General features: G+C 61.8%; 1 protein-coding gene across 9 annotated transcripts in view; it reads right to left on the bottom strand.

Annotated features, from left to right (window-relative positions):
• The window catches only part of ATP2B2 (ATPase plasma membrane Ca2+ transporting 2), a 224864-nt gene that overhangs the window by 49693 nt on the left and 154355 nt on the right, over window positions 1–20816 (bottom strand). For all 9 annotated transcript variants that reach the window (XR_008629776.1, XM_055135248.1, XM_055135246.1 and 6 more), the window contains 2 exons: window positions 3706–3903; window positions 745–1002 (listed from right to left, as the gene is read on the bottom strand). Coding sequence is in view for 8 of the 9 variants with exons in the window: in XM_055135248.1 (XP_054991223.1) it covers window positions 745–1002; window positions 3706–3903 (456 nt within the window). In the remaining variant the exon portion in view is untranslated. The remainder of the gene's footprint in view (window positions 1–744; window positions 1003–3705; window positions 3904–20816) is intronic.

The following is a 20816-nucleotide window of genomic DNA, read 5'->3' on the forward strand; positions in this document are numbered from 1 at the left end:
AGGGACAGGCCAGTGAGCGGCTGCGACGTGACTTCAGGTGTGACTGCGGACGGGGGGCCAGCTGCCCGGGGCTCGGGGCTCACGGGTCAGGACCAGGTCGGGGTCCCGGGGGACAGTGGGGAGGGGCTGAGGTGGGGCCTGACAGCTGTCTTCACGTGGACGGGCGTGTGCTGGGTTTGGGGCAGGCTCGCCCCGTCCTGGCCGGGACGTGCAGCCCGTGTCCACTGTGGTTTGGGAAACTTTCAGAATGGTCAGCTTTGGTCTTGCTGAGGTCAGAGAGGGGAGGACACGCGGCTCCGGAAACGCTCTCGGCCTCCTTCTCCCCAGCACGGAGGGGGCCGTCACCTGCTCCCACTCGCCTCTGGCCCAGTGGCACCGACCCAGTCAGCTCAGGGCCGGGAAGAGCCTCCGGGTCACAGTCCACCTGAGTGCTGCCGGTCCCGGGGTGCGGGGTAGGCTGGGCTGGGGTCGGAAGCGGGGTGCTGAGTGGGTGACTGTGGCCGCCGAGCGGTGATCGATTAGCAATGTCTGCCAGGCTGCAGCAGGGCCCACCCGGCCCACTTCTGATTCAGATCGTTTCTGGAACATTCTCTCCTGCAGGCAGTGGCTCCCCGTGCCCAAAAGGGCTCAGAAGGGGACCCGGGCCGAGACCTGCCTTGGGAACTCGCCTCCTGCCCCAGCCCGTCTGTCTGGGTCTGCCCCTCGCCCAGCCCTGCTCGAACCCTGGAACTCGCTGGAACTCACCATATTTGATCTGGGCGATGTCCCCGACCACGATCTCGGCCACGGGGATCTGGACCACCTGGCCAGCCCGGACCACGGTGAACTTCTGCTCCTGCTCGATGCGACTCTGCAGGCCCCGAAACTGCTTCTCTTTGCTCCAGTCATTGAAGGCCGTGACCAGGACCACGCAGATGACGGACAGCAGGATGGCCGCCCCCTCGATCCAGCCAGCCTCCGCCTCCCCCTCGTCCTCGGCCCCACCCTGGGCCGTGGCACATCCTGCAGAGAGCAGAGCGGGGCAGGCGGGGTGAGGCGGGGCGGGGCACTAGTCTACCCAGCGGCCTTCTGCCTTGGTGGTCTTGACTGAGGGTCTCGGTGACTTCGGCTTTAGCTCATGGTGGCGAGCACGGGGGGTGGAGCCTGGGCTCTGCTGGTGTCAGCCCCCCACCCGCTGGCCTGCCCCTCGCTCCCCACCTGGCAACAGTATTTCTGTGCATGTCCGGATCAGGCTGCTGCTTCCTCTCCAACCCGGCCTTGCCCGGGGGCCCTGCAAGCCTGGATCTGGGCTCAGTGGCCCCAGAATGGCTGGTGGTCAGGGTGTGACTGACCCCTGGTTCTCAGGAATCCCAGGGAAGGTGGCAGCTGGTGACAGAGAAACCACCACTTTCCCGCTGTCAAACAACTTGGGGCTGGAGCAATGGCACAGCGGGGAGGGCATTTGCCTTGCATGCGGCCGACGTGGGTTTGATCCTTGGCATCCCATATCGTGCCCCAGCACCGCCAGGAGTAATTCCTGCGTGCAGAGCCAGGAGTAACCCCTGAGCATCACTGGGTGTGACACAAAAAGAAAAAATACCCAAAAAAACAGAAACAATGCACAGACTGAGCAACAGTGCAGTGGACTCGCGGCTGAGGGAGGGGCTGGGGCTGGGGGGACTTCTAGGGAGACCCAGATGCACAGAGGTTGCAGGGGGCTCTGGGGGAGGGAAGAAGGTGAGGTCACCCCACCCTCTTTTTTTTTTTGCTTTTTGGGTCATGCCCTGCGATGCACAGGGGTTACTCCTGACTCTGCACTCAGGAATTACCGCTGGCGGTGCTCAGGGGACCCTACGGGATACTGGGAATTGAACCCGGGTCGGCTGCGTGCAAGGCAAATGCCCTTCCTGCTGTGCTCCAGCCCCTCCACCCTCTTCTCGAAGCTTAATTGATCCCACAGACCCCAGAGCAGGTGGGAGTCTAGGTGTGTGTGTGTGTGTGTGTGTGTGTGTGTGTGTGTGTGTGTGTATGTAGATATTATCTCTCACGCTTCATGCAATCCACGGATCTATTCCTCTCCCCTGCAACAGCAAGTGCCGCTTATTCCCTGTTCATCTATGACCTACTACTCTCCTACGTCTCTCTCTGGCTACCCACCGCATGCCCAAGTCTATTTATTATCTGTCCATCATGTCTATCTGCCCATTTATCTCTCCACTGACCCACCCATCCACTCACCATCCATTATCCATCTAATCCATCTAGGCATTCATTCCATCATCCATGCATCCATCAATCCATCCATCTCTCCATCATCCAACCACCCACAAACCCACCCATCCACCCTTCTATCCACCTCCCCATCTATCCATCCACCTATCCACTCCATCCATTTCTACGCTCATCATTTCTACGCTCATCTCTCCATCCATCCATTAGTCCATCCATCCACCATCCATCCATTCATCTTTGCATCCATCCCTCCATTTCTCCACCATCCATCCATCTTTACATGCACCCATCCCTCCATCTCTCCCTCCCTCCCTCTCCCCTGCCTCCCTGCTCCCTGTGTCACAGTGTGACGTGGTCCTTCAGGCTACACACGTACACCCTGAGGAGCTGCAGTTACCGAGCTGGTGGAACTCTCGCCCTCAGAGCCTCGACTCTGTACTACAGGAGCGCATGAAGGTGGCGGTTCTGCCGGACTCCCCTGGCGGGGCAGGAGGTGCCGCCTCCACAGAGCAGGCGGGCGCCCCTCGGGGCTCAGGCTCCCACGTGGGAAACCGCGTCTGGTATTAGCCCCACAGTACGTGTGGCCGAGCAGCCCCCAGAGGGGCATGATCTGGGCAGAGGCTGGGCTGAGAGTCCTCGTCCTGGGCAGCTGCAGGCTCACGCCACCCTCTGTGCCTCAGTTTCCCCCTGGAGCATGCCACAACAGGCTGAGAGGTTCTTAGGGGGAGGAACACCTCAACCAGAGCTGGCACACAGAAGTGCCCAGTCCGTGCTCGCAAGCATGGTGGGCCCTGGGGCTTACCCCCAGGTCTCACCCCCGGGGAACAGAGGCCTGGCCCAGCCTTTCACTGGCTGCGGGCGTTGTCCTGCCCTGTGGCCCTGCTTTCCCCACCCGGATGTCATTTCTCCACACTCCCTCCGGTGTGCTGGCATGGTGGTGTGGCGGGTGTGGGTGACGTGGGCAGTGTGGTGTGTGTGTGGGCTCTGTGGCTAGTGTGGGTAGCGGGGTGGGACCGCGGGTGTGTCTATGTGGGCAATGTGGCTGGTGTGGCTGATGTGGCTGGTGTGGGTGGTGTATGTGGGCAGAGGGGCGTGGCTGGCGTGGCTGAGCGGGCGGTGGGCGTGGCTGAGCGGGCGGTGGGCGTGGCCGGCATGTGGAGCGGGTGGCGGGGCATGGCTGAGTGGGCGGTGGGCGTGGCTGAGTGGGCGGTGGGCGTGGCCGAGTGGGCGGTGGGCGTGGCCGAGTGGGCGGTGGGCATGCCCGAGCGGGCGGTGGGCGGGGCCGACGTGTGGAGCGGGCAGTGGGCATGGCCGGCTGTGGAGGGGCAGTGGGCGTGGCTGAGCGGGCGGTGGGCATGGCCAGCGTGTGGAGCGGGTGGTGGGGCATGGCTGAGTGGGCGGTGGGTGTGACTGAGCGGGCGGTGGGCGTGGCCGGCTGTGGAGCGGGCAGTGGGCGTGGCTGAGCGGGCGGTGGGCGTGGCCGGCCCCGCCTACCTTCGTTGCTCTCCCCGGGCGGGTGGTAGAAGGAGAGGCCGAGGCTGATGATGGCCGCGATCTCCAGGATGATGAGCGTCACGTCCTGCAGCGCCTCCCACACGAGCTGCAGGAAGGTTTTTGGCTTCTTTGGAGGTATAAAGTTCTGCCCGAAGATCTGCTTCCTCTTCTCCAGGTCCGGGGCGGTGCCGGGCAAACCTGTGGACAGGGTGTCGGAGGGTGGGTGTGGGCCCGGCCCCCAAACGGTCCCCGCCGGGCTCGGCCTGGGCAGAGGCGTCAGGGCTGGAGACTCGCAGGAGCCCGATGCCCATGGCTGGCTCTGCCCGCAGTGCATGCCCTGGCATGCCGTGACATGCTCTGACATCCGGCGTGCCAGCGACCTGTGCAGTGGGAGCAGGTGGTTTCCCCTGAGCTGTGCTCGGGCCTAAGCCCCAGGACCCTGGGGACGGGACACGGGCGGGAAGACGGTGCTGGCTGGCGTCCCTGAGTCTGGATGGGCCCTCGGGTCAGTAGCAAGTGTCCCGCTAAGGACAGACACAGGGGGAGGCGGCGTGGGAGGGGCAGGTGCTCAGCGCCCTCGAGGCAGCCTGGCCCGTCTGACCCTGAGCCCCCACCCTACCCCCCCCCCGACCTGCAGGGTCCCCTTCTCGGGCCAGCGCCCACTCTGGCGTCTGCCCGCAGCCCCAGGAAGGCCCCGCGCAGCCCAGGACCTGCCTCTCGCTGCTGGTTCCAGCCTCCAACCCAGGCCCAGCCCACAGCATGCAGCCTCAGTTTCCCCCTCTGAGAGGGCCGTGGGGACTGTCCAAGTGGGGGGTGTGGGGGGCGGGGGGAGTCAGAGGTCACCTGCTTCAGCCTGTGCCCGACCCCAGGAGGGAGCAGTGCCCCCGGCGGGGCTGACCTCCCAGGGGACCCTCAGCAGGAGCTGGGGGTGACGCTTGACCCCAGCAGCCAAGCTGCCCAGGGGATGCAGGGGAGGGGCGGGTACAGCCGAGAGGCCACTCTCCCCTTTCTAGATCTTTCTCCCAGGCTCAGGTCTGTCAGGCTTGCCGAAGTACTTATCTGTTTTTCCATGTTCATATATGACTGAATCTAGAAATCGGTGCAAGATCATTTGAAAAACTGTAACTATGTATTGTCTTTAAAAGGCTAACATGTTTCTTTGTTATAAAGTATTGTTGAAGCTTGGTCTGGACTTTTAAATACATTTTCAGTTTCTTCTCCAAATTGTGAAAAGCTACTGACAATCTCATTTGTAGACGCTAACTTCTGCCATCTGTCACTTCACTCTTTATTCCTTTGGATGTGCTTTCTCTCTTGTGTATTATAAACGTATTTTCTTTTTTGCTTTTTGGGTCACACCCAGCGATGCTCAGGGGTTACTCCTGGCTTTGCACTCAGGAATTGCTCCTGGCAGTGCTTGGGGGACCATATGGGATGCCGGGGATCGAACCCGGCTCGGCTGCATGCAAGGCAAACGGCCTACCCGCTGTGCTATTGCTCAGCCCCTATAAACGTATTTTATGATCTCTTGCCCAAGTAAATAATTACGAATGTCAAACAAAGTCCAGGGGTCGCGGCTCCGGCATCTCCCTCTCCGCCAGGCCCTGGAGGCGGGTGGTCCCTTTACCTCCCCGTCCTTGGGCGCTCCCCACATCACCCCGAGACGGATGTAGCTCACGTGCCCTAGCAGGCGACCTGGCACAACGGGTGGGCCGGGGCAGCCTCTGCTTCCGTCTCCACCCCTTCCCAGCATCCGTCTGCCCATCCTCCCGCCCGGAGGTGGCCGGGTGAGCCCGGGAACCTGGGGGGGGGTGCGTCCCAGCGGGGCCTGGCCTGTCGCTGAGGCCAGCGCTGCCTGGGCTTGCCTGTGGCTTGCTGGGGACAGCCAGGAGGATGAGGCACAGAGGGCACCTCCCATGGGACCTCAGGATCGGGCCCCGGGAGAGCGCCCTGAGCAGTGAAGGATGCGCAGGACCTGGCCCAGGGCCCGAAGTGACGCCTGTGACAGGCCCTCCCTAACGGGGCCCGCCCGCCTCCCCTGCCCCTTCTCGGGGCTCTGTGGGGCTCTCAGGGGACGCACGTGCAGGCAAGGGCCCAGAGACGCAGGGCGAGGTGGGCCCGGGCGTCCTGCAGCCTGAGCCGGGCACGTCCCTCTCTGGGGTCCCAGTGCAGAGCCCCCCAGGAGGCTGAGAAGGAGTCACCAGTAGGGGGGCCTTGAGCTGGGCTGGCTGAGACCCGTGACCCACCATCAGCGCGGTGAGCCCAGGGTTGAGGGTCCTCTGGCCGGCCAGGCCTGGGCACGGCACGGAGGCCGCAGGAGCCCAGGTGATTCCCACAAGGGGGCGCCCTTGGGCTCTGGGAATCAGGCCGGAATGTTGGGAATGAGGTGGGAATGGTGGGAGTGTTGGGAATGAGGCAGGAGTGGTGGGAATGCTGGGAATCAGGTGGGAATTCTGGGAATGTTGGGAATCAGGTGGGAATTTGGTGGGAGTGTTGGGAATCAGGTAGGAATTCTGGGAGGGTTGGGAATCAGGTGGGAATTCTGGGAGTGTTGGGAATCAGGTAGGAATTCTGGGAGTGTTGGGAATCAGGTGGGAATTCTGGGAGTGTTGGGAATCAGGTAGGAATTCTGGGAATGTTGGGATAGGGTGGGAATTCTGGGAGTGTTGGGATAGGGTGGGAATTCTGGGAGTGTTGGGAATCAGGTGGGAATTCTGGGAGTGTTGGGATCGGGTGGGAATGCTGGGGATCAAGTGGAAAAACTAGAAAAGCTGGGAACAGGGTGGGAATCTGGGAATGCTGTCCAGGGCTCCTGAGCTGGTGATCGCCCTGCCATGCATGGTGCAGGCAGGCATCACCCCACGGTCCTAGGAACTGCAGGAAGTCTCCAGCCTCCCCCCTCTGTGCAGTTCTCCCTACAGCCAAGTTGAGACTACACACGTGGGTGGCACCCGTCAGCCCGTAGCTCCAGCTCCTGCCCGCTCCAAGGGGAGCCAGTGCATACTCTGGACCCCGTGGGGGGCTTAGCTGGGGGGAGGGGCTCCAGAGGACACAGGGCCTCTGAGGAAGGGGCTACGGACAACAACACTGTCCTGTTACAGCTGGTTCCTCTGCCCTTGGCTAGCCAGTTTTCCTGAGCTTCAGTTTCCCCACAGACAGCCCAAGTGTTCCATGTGGGCAGCCCTCGGGTCCAGGGGTCTCCCCAGCGACTAGGCCGAGAGAGCCCTGCTGGGGTCTCAGCTCTTTGAGGGTTTCTATTTAGAGTTGATGTATCTAAAGGGGCCCCTAAGGAACGACCCAATTCCTGTATCTGCTGATTAATCCAGCGAAGTCAGTGTGACTGCCCAGGAGCCCAGAGGCTGCCATCTGGAGGGTGGGCAGGGGTCAGTGGGAAATGTGGGTGCTCTTTAGCTGGTGCTCCGGGAGACAGCTTGGGCTCTGGGTCTGAGCGTGGCTTTGGGGCTTCTCTCCTGCTGAGACCCTGGGTCCCAGCGCAGCGTAGGGCGGGGCGGCAAACACCAGCGTCCCCGGGGTGGTGCCTGCTGGGTGGAGACAGCCGGGTGGCACTGCAGGGCCCGGGGGTCTGGGGCAAAGGGAAGCGTGTTGCATCTCGGCCCCTCTCGGCGGAGCGGAGCGAGGCCTGGCTGCTGGGCTTCCAGCGGAGGGTCGGGACCCTCGGAGACGGGGCCGAGCTCCTGGAGAGCCTCCCCGGAGCGGGGCCTCAGCTCAGGGGGGACACGTGCCACCCTCTGGCCTCCCGAGTCCCCGGCCACAAAGACGGCCCCCAACATTCCAGGGACAAATGCCAGACATCCGTGAGCAGGATGGGACGGGAGCAGGGGTGAGGCTGGGCGGGGGGGAGAGAACAGCTGCTCTGGCCCCTGCTCCCCGCAGACGCCCAGCAACACCCCTGCGTGTCCCTACGACCTCGAGCGCTGCTCACCACAAACACCCCCAAATACAGACCAAAGGGGGGCGGTGGGGGCGTGCCTGAGTGCTCCCCTCTCTCCCTCAGGCCCAGCCCCGAGGATTCTGGGAGGGTTTGGACTCGGACATCCCGGGTCCCACTGCTGGCCCCGAGGGACGAGGGACGCAGTGCCTCAGTTTCCCCATCTGTGAAGCCAGATGTGGGCAACAGCAGGGGTGCTGGTGGGGTGGGCGCGAGGCATCCTGGGGAGGTATACGACCGTCCCCTTTCAGGGGGCCCAGGGGAGGGCAGCCCACGTGTGCACGGACACCGTGGCAGCATTCCTCTTCAGCCTCAGTTTCCCCGCCTGTGTCATGAAGGGCCGGACTGGCCGGGGGGCGGGATGCTGCCCGGCCTGAATCCGACTCCGTGAGGACCCGCAGGGCATAGGCTGCCCCATCCTACCCACCGTCCCCCCTTCCGGGAGCTGCGCCTCGAAATCTCCCCCGCCATCGGCTAAAATTAACGCTCCTATTTTGGGGAGCAGAAACCACACAGCTAGTGTGAGACGTGCCGGAGACTCGGCTCAGGGTGAGAGCGGCTCTCGGGGCGGGGGCTGGGGGCTGCGGCCCTGCTCGGCGGGGGAGGCTTTGCCCGGCGCCCCTGGACGCCCGGGCGCGAGCGGCACGTGGTGTGGGGCAGCTGGGACGGGGGCATGAGGCTGTGGCTAGCCATGTGACAGGGCCTCGGCACGCACGGTGTGGGTGGCGGGGCCGGGTGGCCAGCGTGTGGCCCGGAGCCACGGGCCTCCCCACGCCTGTCTCTGTGCACACACGCACAGCCAGAGGCAGAGGAACGAGCACAGGCCGGCAGCCGGCGATGGACCTGGGGCCACACACATTTCCTCGTTAACGAGACGGGAACCCGGTCCCCCCCGGTCAGCCTTTCTCAGCCCGGCCACGGGGCCCCAGAACAGCCCTCAGGCGAGGAAATCAGTGGGGGCCTTGGCTGAGACTAGGGGCCACCTGGCGGGGCCACAGGACAGGCACGAGGTCGAAGGCCAAGGTCGGAAGGAGCCACCGTCCATGAACTCCGACCCTGGGGAGTGCTGGGGGCCCCAAGAAACCAGAACGGAGATGGAGGGAAAAGGGACCAGACAGACGAGGCCAGCGGGCCAAGGGCTCAGGCCCGGGGGCTTCAGCGCCCTGCTCGGTCCGGAACCTTCCGCAGCCCCTGCTGTCACCACGGCCCCTGTCAGTCCTGCGGGCTGTGGCACACCCAGAGGCAGCACCTGTGCGTGTCCCTGAAGCCTCACCTCACCTCTGCCTCACCCGGACGTGAGGCTGTGGGGGCTGAGACCACGTGGGTGGCCCCACCCTCCTCTCTTGACAGGTGGGGAAACTGAGTCCGGGATGGGCAGTGAGCCGGCCCAGACGCAGAAGGGCTGCAGGGCCAGGCTGGGCTCTCGAGCTGGCCCTTCTCGCTGCGGGGGCAGGCGTGGGGAGTCGGAGAGAACGGAGCCTTAGGGCAGACACAGAGGCCGTCCCAGCCCCTCCTCCACCCCTGCAGCTTCCTGCGGAGACTCAGTTCAGGAACTTTGCCCACCTGCCGTGGGAATTCTCGCCCAGGGACCCCGAGGCAGGAAGGCCACAGGAGAGGCGCTTCTCTAGCCCGCCAGCAGGGGGCGGCCCGCAGAGTCGCCCCAGATACCGGTTGATCTCGCTGCTGATGGAGCTTGGGCACCCACTGCCCCTCTCTGAGCCTCAGTTTCCTCGCCTGCACTTCGGAGCAGAGGGACCCTGTGCGCTGCCCACCAGGTGCCGTGAAAGGAAATTCCATAGTGTGACAGCAAATAGTTGGGGCACAGAATTGGCACAGAAAGACCGTTTCCTGCCTCTGAGGTCATGACCCTAAGACACATCACCAACGGTTCTCTGACCTTGGAGGTGGGGGTTCACACACACACACACACACACACACACACACACACACACACACACACACACACACACACACACACCCCTTGCCTTTAACTTAATCCTGCAGACAGGGACTGCAAGGTCCATGTTATGAATGGGCTGGGGAGGATCAGAGAGGCACTGTGACTTGCCCCGGGTCACACAGCGAAAGCCGAGAATTGAAACCAAGTCTCGAAGTCTCGACGTGGCGCTGGGCTGCCGAACCCAGCACTGAGACCGAAGCCAAAAGCAGCACCGTCCCCCTGCTTGCTCTCGAGACAAGACTCTTGCTTTCTATAAACGCAGACTTGGCAGGAGAGGGGCGTGCGTCTCCAGGGAAGCCAGCCACCTGAAGGAGCCCGGGAAACTGCATCACCAGGCGGGTGTTGCTAAATATTTGTGTTGTCACCCGGTGTGGGTTCCTCCATTGACATAAATAAAAGTCTCATATTTTGAAAGGAAGAAAGAGAGAGAGACTCCACAGGCCCTTCGAACAATGACAACACGCACAGAAAAATGCGTTTCCGCCTCTGGGCAGAGGGAGGGCGCACTGCACCGCGGCCCAGGCGGCCCGTGAAATCCTCGGCCACAGTTAGGAAACACGGGAGCACTTGAGAGCCGAGCCCTGACCGTGAGCGTCTCAGCGACAGTGTCGGTCTCCAGCGGGAAGCACACGAGCAGCTTCCTGCTTTCTGGGGGCCCCCGGGGAAAGGTCTGGAAGGAAGGGCCGGCCCCACATCACCGCCCCTCTGGCTGCACAGGACCCCCCGCTGGACGAGCCGCGGTGCTCCAGGGAATTCTGACTCTGCCGGAGCCTGTGGCCGTGCTGGATTCGAGAGACCCGGAGTTCACGGGAAGGACAAGTCCACCCATCCCGGGGGACCCTGGTCGCCTGGTGTCGACGCCTCTCCCGCCCCCTCCACGGGCCAGAGTCTGAGCAACCCGAGTATAGACACATGGACACGGTCCCTGTCTGAGCCCTGCCCCCCCCGGCCCCGCCGCCACCCCACTCTGCTCCCGCACCCACGGCTCCCCCCCGGGCCCCGCCACCACCCCACTCTGCTCCCGCACCCACGGCTCCTGCCTCGGGGCCCTGTCACCTGCGGCCCCTCTGCGGCTACCGCACTGACAGGGGTCTCCTCTCTGCGTCTCGTGAGGTCTCTTCCCCCCCCGCACCGCCACTCAGACGCCGCCGTCTCGCACTCCGGGGACCCGGGAGCACTGGGCCGCTCGCTGGGCGCGTCACACGCTCTGACGCTCTTATTTGAGGCGTCGCTGTGTTTGGGTCATCACTTGGCTGTTTGCCTGTGGGCGACCCCAGTGTGCTCAGGGATGACTCCGGGAGGGGCCCGGGGACTCAAACGCGGTGCCAGGAATCGAACCCGGGCCGGCCGCGGGCACGGAGTCGCCCGCCCCACTGTCCTATGGCTCCTCCGGCCCCGGGTTTGTTTCCAGCTCAGTAAGGGGCTTTCCCAGGCCCAGAGAAACACACGAGGAAATACAGACCTGGTGCTCCAGAGCCACACACTGGGGCTCACAGACAGTGCTCCTAAGCCACATGCCTGGGGCTCACAGACAGTGCTCCCAAGCCACACATCTGGGGCTCACAGACACAGTGCTCCCAAGCCACGCGTTTGGGGCTCACAGACAGTGCTCCCGAGCCACACATCTGGGGCTCACAGACACAGTGCTCCCGAGCCATGCATCTGGGGCTCACAGACACAATGCTCCCAAGCCATGCATCTGGGGCTCACAGACACAGTGCTCCCAAGCCACGCGTTTGGGGCTCACAGACAGTGCTCCCGAGCCACACATCTGGGGCTCACAGGCAGTGCTCCTGAGCCACACATTTGGAGCTCACAGACAGTGCTCCCAAGCCATGCATCTGGGGCTCACAGACAGTGCTCCTGAGCCACGCGTCTGGGGCTCTGATTCTAATGACCAGGGAAACAAAAGCGAGAGCCAAGCAGAGCGTGTCAGCCAAGAAGCTCGCACCCAGCGCAGCCGCCCGGGGGAGGCTGACCTCCCAGTCACAGCCCTGGCGCTTCCCTGCCAGCCGGGCCCTGGCGGCCACACACCCGACCTCGGCCACCCTGGCAGTCTCCCGGGCACCGGGCGAGGACGGGCGGGGGCGGGAGAGCAGCCCCCAGCGAGGCGCCCGCCACAGCACGTGCCACAGGGAAGGCCACCGTGGGTGCAGACACGGATGCGCTGGGCTCTCGGGGCAGTCAGCCCGAGCACTACTGGAGGAGTCTGTGTGACGTCCAGGTGCTCAGGAGCCCGGGGGACGACGCAGAGGGAGCGACACTCAGAGTGGCAGGAGTGAAGAGGGGTCGGGGGAGAAGGACCGGGCAGTCCTCAGCCGGGACACGGGAACCTCCAGAAAACAAGACGGACGACGGCAAAAAGTCTGTCAAGAAATGAAGCTCCAGGGGGCCAGAGCCATAGCACAGTGGGGAGGGCGTTTGCCCCGCACTCGGCAGACCCGGGTTCGATCCCCGGCATCCCAGAGGGTCCCCCGAGCACTGCCAGGAGTGATTCCTGAGTGCAGAGCCAGGAGTAAGCCCTGAGCATCACTGGGTGTGACCCCCCAAAAATAAAAATAAAATTGATTTAGGAAAAAGAAAAAAAAAAAGAAGTGCAGCTCACAGGAGACAGCTCTGGATGGGCTCACGAGGAAAAACAAAGCGATTATCGGAGTCTCTGAGGAGCAGGAAGCAGAACGTGATGAAGAACCACTAGGTGGGTCACAGGGAAGGGGGTGGCTGGAGGGAACCGGGGGACGCTGGCGGTGGGGAAGGTGCCCCGGCGAAGGGACGGCTGGAACACGGCCTGACGACAACCCGGTCACAGAGTTGGTGATTGTGTATCTCACGGTGACTCAATAAAAAAACTGAAAACAAAATAAATTTAGGAAGTGAAAATTAAGAATAATAATAATAAGGGGTTGGAGTGATAGCACAGCAGGGAGGGCGTTTGCCTTCACGCGGCCGACCCGGGTTCAAATCCCAGCATCCCATAGGGTCCCCTGAGCACGGCCAGGGGTAATTCCTGAGTGCAGAGCCAGGAGTAACCCCTGTGCATCACCAGGTGTGACCCAAAAAGCAAAATAAATAAATAATAATAATAATAATAAAAAAGGCTTTCCCAGAGTGGCCGAGGGCAGGAGGCCAAATCCAAGAGACCCGGAGGGAACTAGCGGAAATAACCCCGATAAAGACCCCCAACTCCGAGACCTGTTACGACCAGAGCACTGAAGCCAGAGACAGGGAATACTGAGAGCGGCAAGATTCAAACCTGGGACACGACAGAGGGGAGCCCGCGAGACTCACAGCAGAGCCGGCCCACGGGACCCTCTGGGCGGGAAGCGGGGGGGGGGGACAGAGTGTAAACAACAACCTCAACCAGGGCGCACCTGGCCGAGATGAGCTCCCGCTCCCGCCCGGGTATCCCCGGAGGAAGAACCGTGCGAGGACAGGGCGTCCTCGGGGACTCAGAGCTTTGCAAGGAGCTTCTGTGAAAGACGAGACTGAGGCGGCTCTCCCTCACGGCGTGGAGGGGCCTCGTTTGGGGTCAGGGTGACAGTTGTCCCATTATTCATCGATTTGCTCGAGCGGGCACCAGTCACGTCTCCATTGTGAGACTTGTAACTGTTTTTAGCATATCGAATACGCCACGGGGAGCTTGTCAGGCTCTGCCGTGCGGGCGGGATACTCTCGGTAGCTTGCCGGGCTCTCCGAGAGGGGCGGAGGAATCGAACCCAGGTTGGCCTCGTGCAAGGCAAACGCCCTACCCGCTGTGCTATCGCTCCAGTCCAGTTTTTTTATATTTTTGTTTGGGGGCCACACACACTTTTATACCTTCACGGGCTTATGCAGATTTCCCCCTTAGGTTTTCTTAGTTCTCCTCACTCTTACTAAATTGTAGATCTGTGGGATTCATCTATTTCCTGTGAATTGCCTGACAAGCAGTGACACGGGTTCGAGCCCCAGCATGCATATGGTTCCCCGAGCACTGCCAGGAGTAATTCCTGAGCGCAGAGCCAGGAGTGACCCCTGGGCATCACCAAGTGTGGCCCACAAACCAAAATAATTTAAAAAAAAAGTCTATTTACACTTAGCTTACTATGGGATTTTATAATTTCAAAACAACGAATTAAAATTTCCCTTATACAGAATGTTCGCTGTATGTTTAGGGGATTAAAAATATCTTTAAATATTTTTATTATAAATGCAGAATTAAGCACATATGTAATATTTTCTTTCTTTCTTTTTCTTTTTCTCTTTTTGGATCACACCCAGTGATGCACAGGGGTTACTCCTGGCTCTGCACTCAGGAATTACTCCTGGCAGTGCTTGGGGGACCATCTGGGATGCTGGGAATTGAACCCAGGTCGGCCGCATGAAAGGCAAACACTCTCCTTGCTGTACTATCGCTCCAGCCCCTATATAATATTTTCTAACATGAAGCCCCTATTGCCCTTTTAGGATTAAACATACTTTTATACTTTCATGGGCCTGTGAAGATTTCCCCCTTAGGTTTTCTTAGTTCTTCTCACTCTTACTAAGTTGTAGATTTGTAGGATTCGTCTATTTCCTATAAATATAAAGGCATGAGCATAGAATGTTCATGCTATTAATGTTGAGAATATGTATACTTGGGAAAAAAAAGATACAGTTTTTGAAATTTTTTTTAATCAACTTAACTTTAAATTTTGTGAAATTTCAGAAGTTTAAGCCTATTCATAGATAGGTGTGTAGGTGCCCCACCCCCATGGGAAAAAATAGGCTCTCTCTCATGTGTTGGCTATAAGGAGACAGAGTAAGAGACGACAAATGGCTAAAGTCATCAGAGCTGGGCACGTTTGGGGCTGGGGAGCCGGAAAAGCAGGGAGGGCGTTGGCCCTGCACGCGGCCAACCTAGACTCGACCCCCACACGGTCCCCTGAGCACCGCCAGGAGTAACCCCCGAGAGCAGAGCCGGGAGGAGCCCCTGAGCACCGCCAGGAGTGAACTCCGAGAGCAGAGCCGGGAGGAGCCCCTGAGCACCGCTGGGGGTGGCCCCCAAACGAGCCCACACCCAAACCAACAGAGGAAGTGAACATCCCGTCCCCGGAACTGCGCTGCCTGGGGTTGGTGCTGGGGGCGGCGGGAGGGAGGCAGGTCCTGGCGGAGTCGGGTGCAGTGCCGGAGCACTGGCTGCAGGAGCAACGGAGCTGGAGACCCTCCTGCCTCAGTGAAATGGGGACAGGTCTTTCGACTGGAGTGGGGGGAGCTCCCACACAGGGAAGGAACCCAGCGCCGACGCAGGGGTCTCCCGCTGCAGGGTGAGGGCACCTGCGTGCCCGCCCGCCCGCCGGCTCGGGGCTGGTCTCCGGGATGTAGTAAGGACGCCCGTGACACCAGCAAAGTCAACCTGCTGGACTGAGCACTGGGCAGACGCTCCGAAAGACGGTCTCCAAGAACGACGCACAGCGGGCCCCCGGAACACGGAGAGGCGGCCCAGCCCTCGCTGTCAGGGCCCAGAGGCCCCACCGCTCTGGCCGGGCTGCTCTCCAAAGACCAGAGGTGACAGAGCTGGCTTGGGGTGGGGAGAAGGGGTCCCGCACGGGGAAACCTCAAACATCAAAGCCAGAAATTCCACGTGCCCCCGTTACTCCACTCCTGAGCATCCCCCTGGAAAATGACCCCAAAGAGACCCTGGAACACGCCCTCCCCAACCCCATGCAGTATTATTTGCAACATCCGAGAGCTGAGAGCTGCTGTTATGTGGTCTGCTGAGTGGAGACAAAGACCATGGAATACTATTAAGTCATGAAAAAGACGCCTGCTATTTGTCACCTGCTGTCTGCAGCCCCACGGACCCGGCTTCACGGAGAGTCAGCAGAGCAAGGCGCACGCGTGACTCTGTAGGCGGAGAAACACGCAAGCGAACGAGCTCAATCAGGTCCAAAGACACGAGTCAGGCTGGAGCCCCCTGCTGGAAGGGTGGGGAGCTGGGAAAGGAGGTGACCAATGGAACTGGCCTTCCAGTGGGGAAGCCCCTGCCATATGCTAGAACTTTCCATCCTGTGATTCCACAATGCTCCTTCAACCCAGAGGGGAAAGGACGGCCCAGGGCAGGGCTGGGTCCACTGGGCGCCCAGTCTAGCGCCCCCTGCTGGCCGGCTTCTCACACACAGACCTGACTCCTCATTTCTTTTGTTTTCTCTGGCCACTCCCGGTCGGGCTCGGGGCTGACTCCTGGCTCTGTGCTCAGGGATCACTCCTGGTGGGACTCGGGGAACCCTACGGGGAGCCCAGGATCGAACCCAGGTTGGCCACATGCCAGGAAAATGCCCCCTCGGTTGTGTTTTCACTCCGGCCCCATTGACAGGTGGGTCCTTCAAATGGGTGGGCGACGGACCCCCGGCACGGCAAGAGGTGGGGACCGGAGTGTCCTGGGCTGGCCTGGGTGTCCCTGAGCTGTGGCCCCGCCCTGCCCCCAGGCATCACCTCAGGTGGCGTCCACCAACGGCAAAACCAACCCCCACACCCAGGCACACTGTTCTGAGGGACCCGAAGGATCGCAGGCCCAGCCACGGTCTGGACACCCTGGACACCCCCTGGCCTCCACTTCCTGCCCCCTGGGGGGTCTGGATGAGCTCTCAGAGGGCCCCTAGTGCTAGAACATTCCGAGACCCTGCTCTCACTTCTCTGGTCCCTGACCGTTCACAAGACCACCGACCTTTCCCCAGGGGCCTTGAGTCTGAGTGGGCAGCGCCGGGACCCAAGCCCGAGGCCTGGGTGGGGGGGCATCTGCTGACCATGGTGCTGTCGGGGGTCCACATTCGGCCCTGCTCAGGGCTCACTCCTGGCTCTGTGCTCAGGAGCCCCGTGGGGTGCCGGGGGTGGCACCGGGGTCAGAGGAGAGGAGGGCAAGGGAGGGGAGGAAAAGGACACTGTCTGTCCACGCTCTTCCCTTCTGTCCACCACGCGGGGGGTCGGTGGAGGAGCAGCGGGTGCCGAGACGCCCCCTGAGAGCCTCCGCCGTGAGCCCACCATGGACAGCAGGAGTGGCCGGGCCCCTCAGCAGCGGTCAGACTGTCTCCCAGGACCACGCTGAGTCACCGGGCGAAGGACTCCCACTAACGGGAGTGAATGAATGACTCCCACTAACCGGAGTGAATGAATGAATGACAGTTGCTGGTGAATGTTTCTGAAGAGGAAAACGTCATTTCTAAAAAACTCATTGATCAGGAGCCCCAGCTCCCGCGTCTGCAGGTGGGAAGGCGGGCGCTTCCAGCCGGCTCGGGCCCGCCTCACCCCTCCCTGTCTGCTCCTCGTGCCGTCCTGCACCTACGCCAGGCCTGTGGGCGCTGACGTCGGCCCCAGAGGCTGTCTGGGGGCTTCTCTGCAGCCACGGGCCTCGCCTTGCCCCTCCAGGCCTCACGGGCCCACCGGTGCTCCTCCTGGATCTGTGTGTGTGTGTCGGTGAGTCTGAGGCCACCTCGGCGTTCCCCGAGCAGCCTGCCCCGCCCCCGGACACTCCGGGACACTGTGACTTCTCCCCTGCTGTCACCATCTCACACCTGCTCCTGCTGCAGTGCTCTTCATCCATGGGTCCCCCCCAGCCCACAGTGCTCAGGGCTCTGACACCCTCCAGCTGTCCCTCCAGACCCTGACGCTCTCTGGAGCACGACACAGTCGGCATCTCATAAGGCCAATCTCACAGGGTGACCTCGCTCCCTCCCATTCAGCACCTGCCCCTCATCTACCTGCTCATCCACCCATCCACTCACCTACCCACTGTTCACCCACCACACACCCATCTGCCTTCTGTCCACCCACCTGTCCTCTCAACTGACCTTCTACCTATGTACTCAACGACATCCATCCACCCATCCACCCACCCATCCATCCATCCACCCATCCACCCACCCATCCATCCACCCATCCATCCATTGGTTCACCATCCATTCCTCCATCTTTTCACCCATCTACCCACCCCCTCCCTTTCCTTACTTCCCCACACCCTTTTGTGCTTGCTGCATCCACCTGTCAGACAAGAGTTGTCTTCGAAGAATATTATGATTCCACGTGACTCTGGCTTTGAGTGCTCAGCCTGGGTGATGAAGGGAGTGGAACAAACTTCTCTCCCCTCACCTGTCACCTCTCCTTCAGCCCTTACCTCTGTGCTCCTCTCTCTCCCACTCTCTTTCTCTCCCCCTCTCTCTCTCCCTCTCTCTTCCTCCCTCCCTCTCTCACTCTTCCTCTTTCCCTCTCCCTCTCTCTCTTTCTCTCTTCCTCCCTCCTTCTCTCTCCCCCCTCTCCCTCTTCCTCTTTCCCTCTCCCTCTCTCTCTCTTTCTCTCTTCCTCCCTCCCTCTCTCCCCCCTCTCCCTTTTCCTCTTTCCCTTCTCTCCCTCTCTCTCTTTCTCTCTTCCTCCCTCCCTCTCTCTCTTCCTCTTTCCCTCTCCCTCTCTCTTCCTCTCTTTTTCTCTTCCTTCCTCCCTCTATCCCCCCTCTCCCTCTCCCTCTCTTTCTCCCCCTCTCTCCCTCTTCCTCTTTCCCTCTCTCTCTCCCTCTCTCTTCCTCCCTCCCTCTTTCTCCCCCTCTCTCCCTCTTCCTCTTTCCCTCTCCCTCTCTCTCCCCCTCTCTCTCGCCTGCTGACTGGTAGGAGGGCCTTCTGGCTTGCCTGCCTGCTGTGTCTGCCCACTCTGCACCATCCAAACTGCCCACACACCCAGAATGCTCTGGGAGCGCTGGCCTGACTCAACTCTCCGCCTCTGAGTGACCCTCTGGAATGTTCCCTGGTGCCCCTTCCCACCTCCCCCCTGTTCTGATCCTTGGTCTGGGATATCCCAGCTATCCCTGACTCCAGGGTTGGGCTTGGGACCACACTGCCCGGCTCAGACACTGTCTTCAGGGACAGCACCTCCACTTAAAGCCCACTTGCGTCCACTGCTGCCCAGCCCGCCCCGCCCCTCCCGGCCCACCCTCCTGCCCCTGCCGGTCCCCGCCCCTGAAGGAGGAGCCTCTGCTCCTCCCCGCACAGTCCCGCGTGTGTGAACGAGGGAGGGAGGGAAACGCAGCGACTCTCACAGAGGGGGATCAGAGCGCAGGGCTGGGGTGCCGGTGGCTCCGACATCATGATTACTGCCGCAGCCCTGCAGTTATTACCCCCCCAGACTGAGTCAGGGCCCAGGCAGCACCCATGGGGGACTTGCTGGGGTGCGGTGAGGGATGAGGGATGAAAGCTTTGGGTTTCTTTGGGTCTTGAGGACCCCACTCAAGCTCGAGTGGGCTTGAGGACCCTGTGGCTGACTTGGTGGCGGCTGGATCACGCCAGGCCTGCAGGCCAGAACACGCTTTGGTTTCATTGTAGAAGCAGTGGGAGTCACGGGGTCCCAAGGTGCTAGTGCACCGGGATGCATTTGAGGTTTTCCTGTCCAGTGCATGGGGACAGCTTCGAGGTGGGGAGGCTGGCGTCTCTGCGTCCACTTCCGGTGAGGGAATAGAAGCTCAGGGAGGGGAAGTGATTCACCTGAGGTCACAGAGCGAGAGGGCCAACATTAAGCTGGCAGACTGTTTCATGTCCACGACAACTAGCCTCTGACCCCTGGAACTGGGGTTCTCAGTTTGTGTTTTACAGCCCCCCAAGCCCAGGGAAAGGCTGTCCCAAGGGTGCTGCTGGCCAGAGGGGGCAGCTGAGTGAGACTGGGCATCAGGGCCAAATTCTTGCCCGTGAGGAGGCCTGCCCGGCGTCCATGCTGCTGCCCTGGAACTGCCCTCTCTGGGCCTGAGCCTCTGAGCATGTTATTTATTTCAGTTTTTTTAGGCCCCACCCGGCGGTGCTCCAGGGATCCTCCTGGCTCTGCACTAGGGAATCACTCCTGGCGGTGCCCAGGGTCCATATGGGATGCCGGGGGTCGAGCCTCGGTTGGCACGTGCAGGGTGAGTGCTCTCCCCGCTGTGCTCCCAGCCCACTGCCATGAATTTATTTATTTGGGGGCCACGCTTGGCAGTGCTCAGGGGTCACGCCTGGTGATGCTTGTGGGACCATTGGGATTCTGGGGATCACACCCGGGCCAGCCAAATGCCAGGCAGATGCCCTCCCTGCAGTCCCATGGCTCCGGCTCAAGACCTGAACATTTCTGCTGGTTTCTTTCTTTTTGGGTCACGCCCGGCCACGCTCAGGGCTGGCGCCTGGCTCTGCACTCGGGGGTCACTCCTGGCGGTGCTGGGGGGCCCTGGGGGATGCCGGGGAGGAAACCTGGCTTGGCCGCGTGCAAGGCAAGTGCCCTCCCCGCTGTCCGGCCGTGCCGGCCCCTCACCCCTGGACATTTTAGGGCCCTGAGGAGGCCCAGGCTTTGGGCCAGAGTCCTCGTGACTCTGTGGGGTAAGGGAGCCCCTCGCACGCCCTCTGACCTCACACTCGCCCGGAGTTTAGTCCCCTGGCGGTGGCACGTGGGTGCCATAGGCAACTGCTCTGTGACTCAGTTTCCTCACTTGCAAAGTGTGGCCCAATTGGGTCCCGGCCATAGGAGCCCGGGGCAAGGGGATCACCGCAGCAACGGCCCCACCACTATGGGGGTCTGCAGGGAGCCAGGCAAGGCTGTCACAAGAGGTTCAGCATCTCCCGGGGGTCTCCGGCTCCCGGGTTGATCAGGGATCACTAGGGATCACTACAGGGTCCCCCGGATCTCGCGGGCCCCCTTGCTCTTGTCGCCCATCGCGTGACCTGGGGCTGTCTGTTCTCTCAGCGGGTCTCGGGGACTCCCCCTCCCTGGGGCTTTAGCCCCATGACTTATCTCTCTGGAAAAGGGGGTCTGACCTGGCCCGTCAGGGGTGTGCCCCCCCCGCCCCGTCACTTGTGGTCCAGCCCGGATAAGCCCTGGGGGCTTCCAGAGACGCCACGTTCCAAGCTACGGCGTTGAAAGCCGTGAGGACAGAGACCGCAAACGCGCCTCACACGTGCTCAGACGCGAACAGACCCACCCGGCGGCACCGCTCGGGTCTTCTGTGAGTTCCTGACCGTTGTCACAAGCGGGGGAGCCGCCGTGTCACCCCGGGCCCAGGGCCACGCGGAGCTGAGGGTCCAACAGCACGTGGGGTCCGCGCCCTCACCTCGCACCCGCTCCCTGCGGCACCTGGCTCTACGGAGTGCGGCCATGCGGCGGCGCCACCCACTGCTCACCCCCCCCCCCCCCCCGCTAGTCCACACGCCTCCCGCGCTAACACGCTCTGTGTGAGGCCGACACGATCCT

Source organism: Sorex araneus, chromosome 4 (assembly GCF_027595985.1).
Source record: "Sorex araneus isolate mSorAra2 chromosome 4, mSorAra2.pri, whole genome shotgun sequence".
In the NCBI taxonomy this organism is placed as follows: domain Eukaryota; kingdom Metazoa; phylum Chordata; class Mammalia; order Eulipotyphla; family Soricidae; genus Sorex; species Sorex araneus.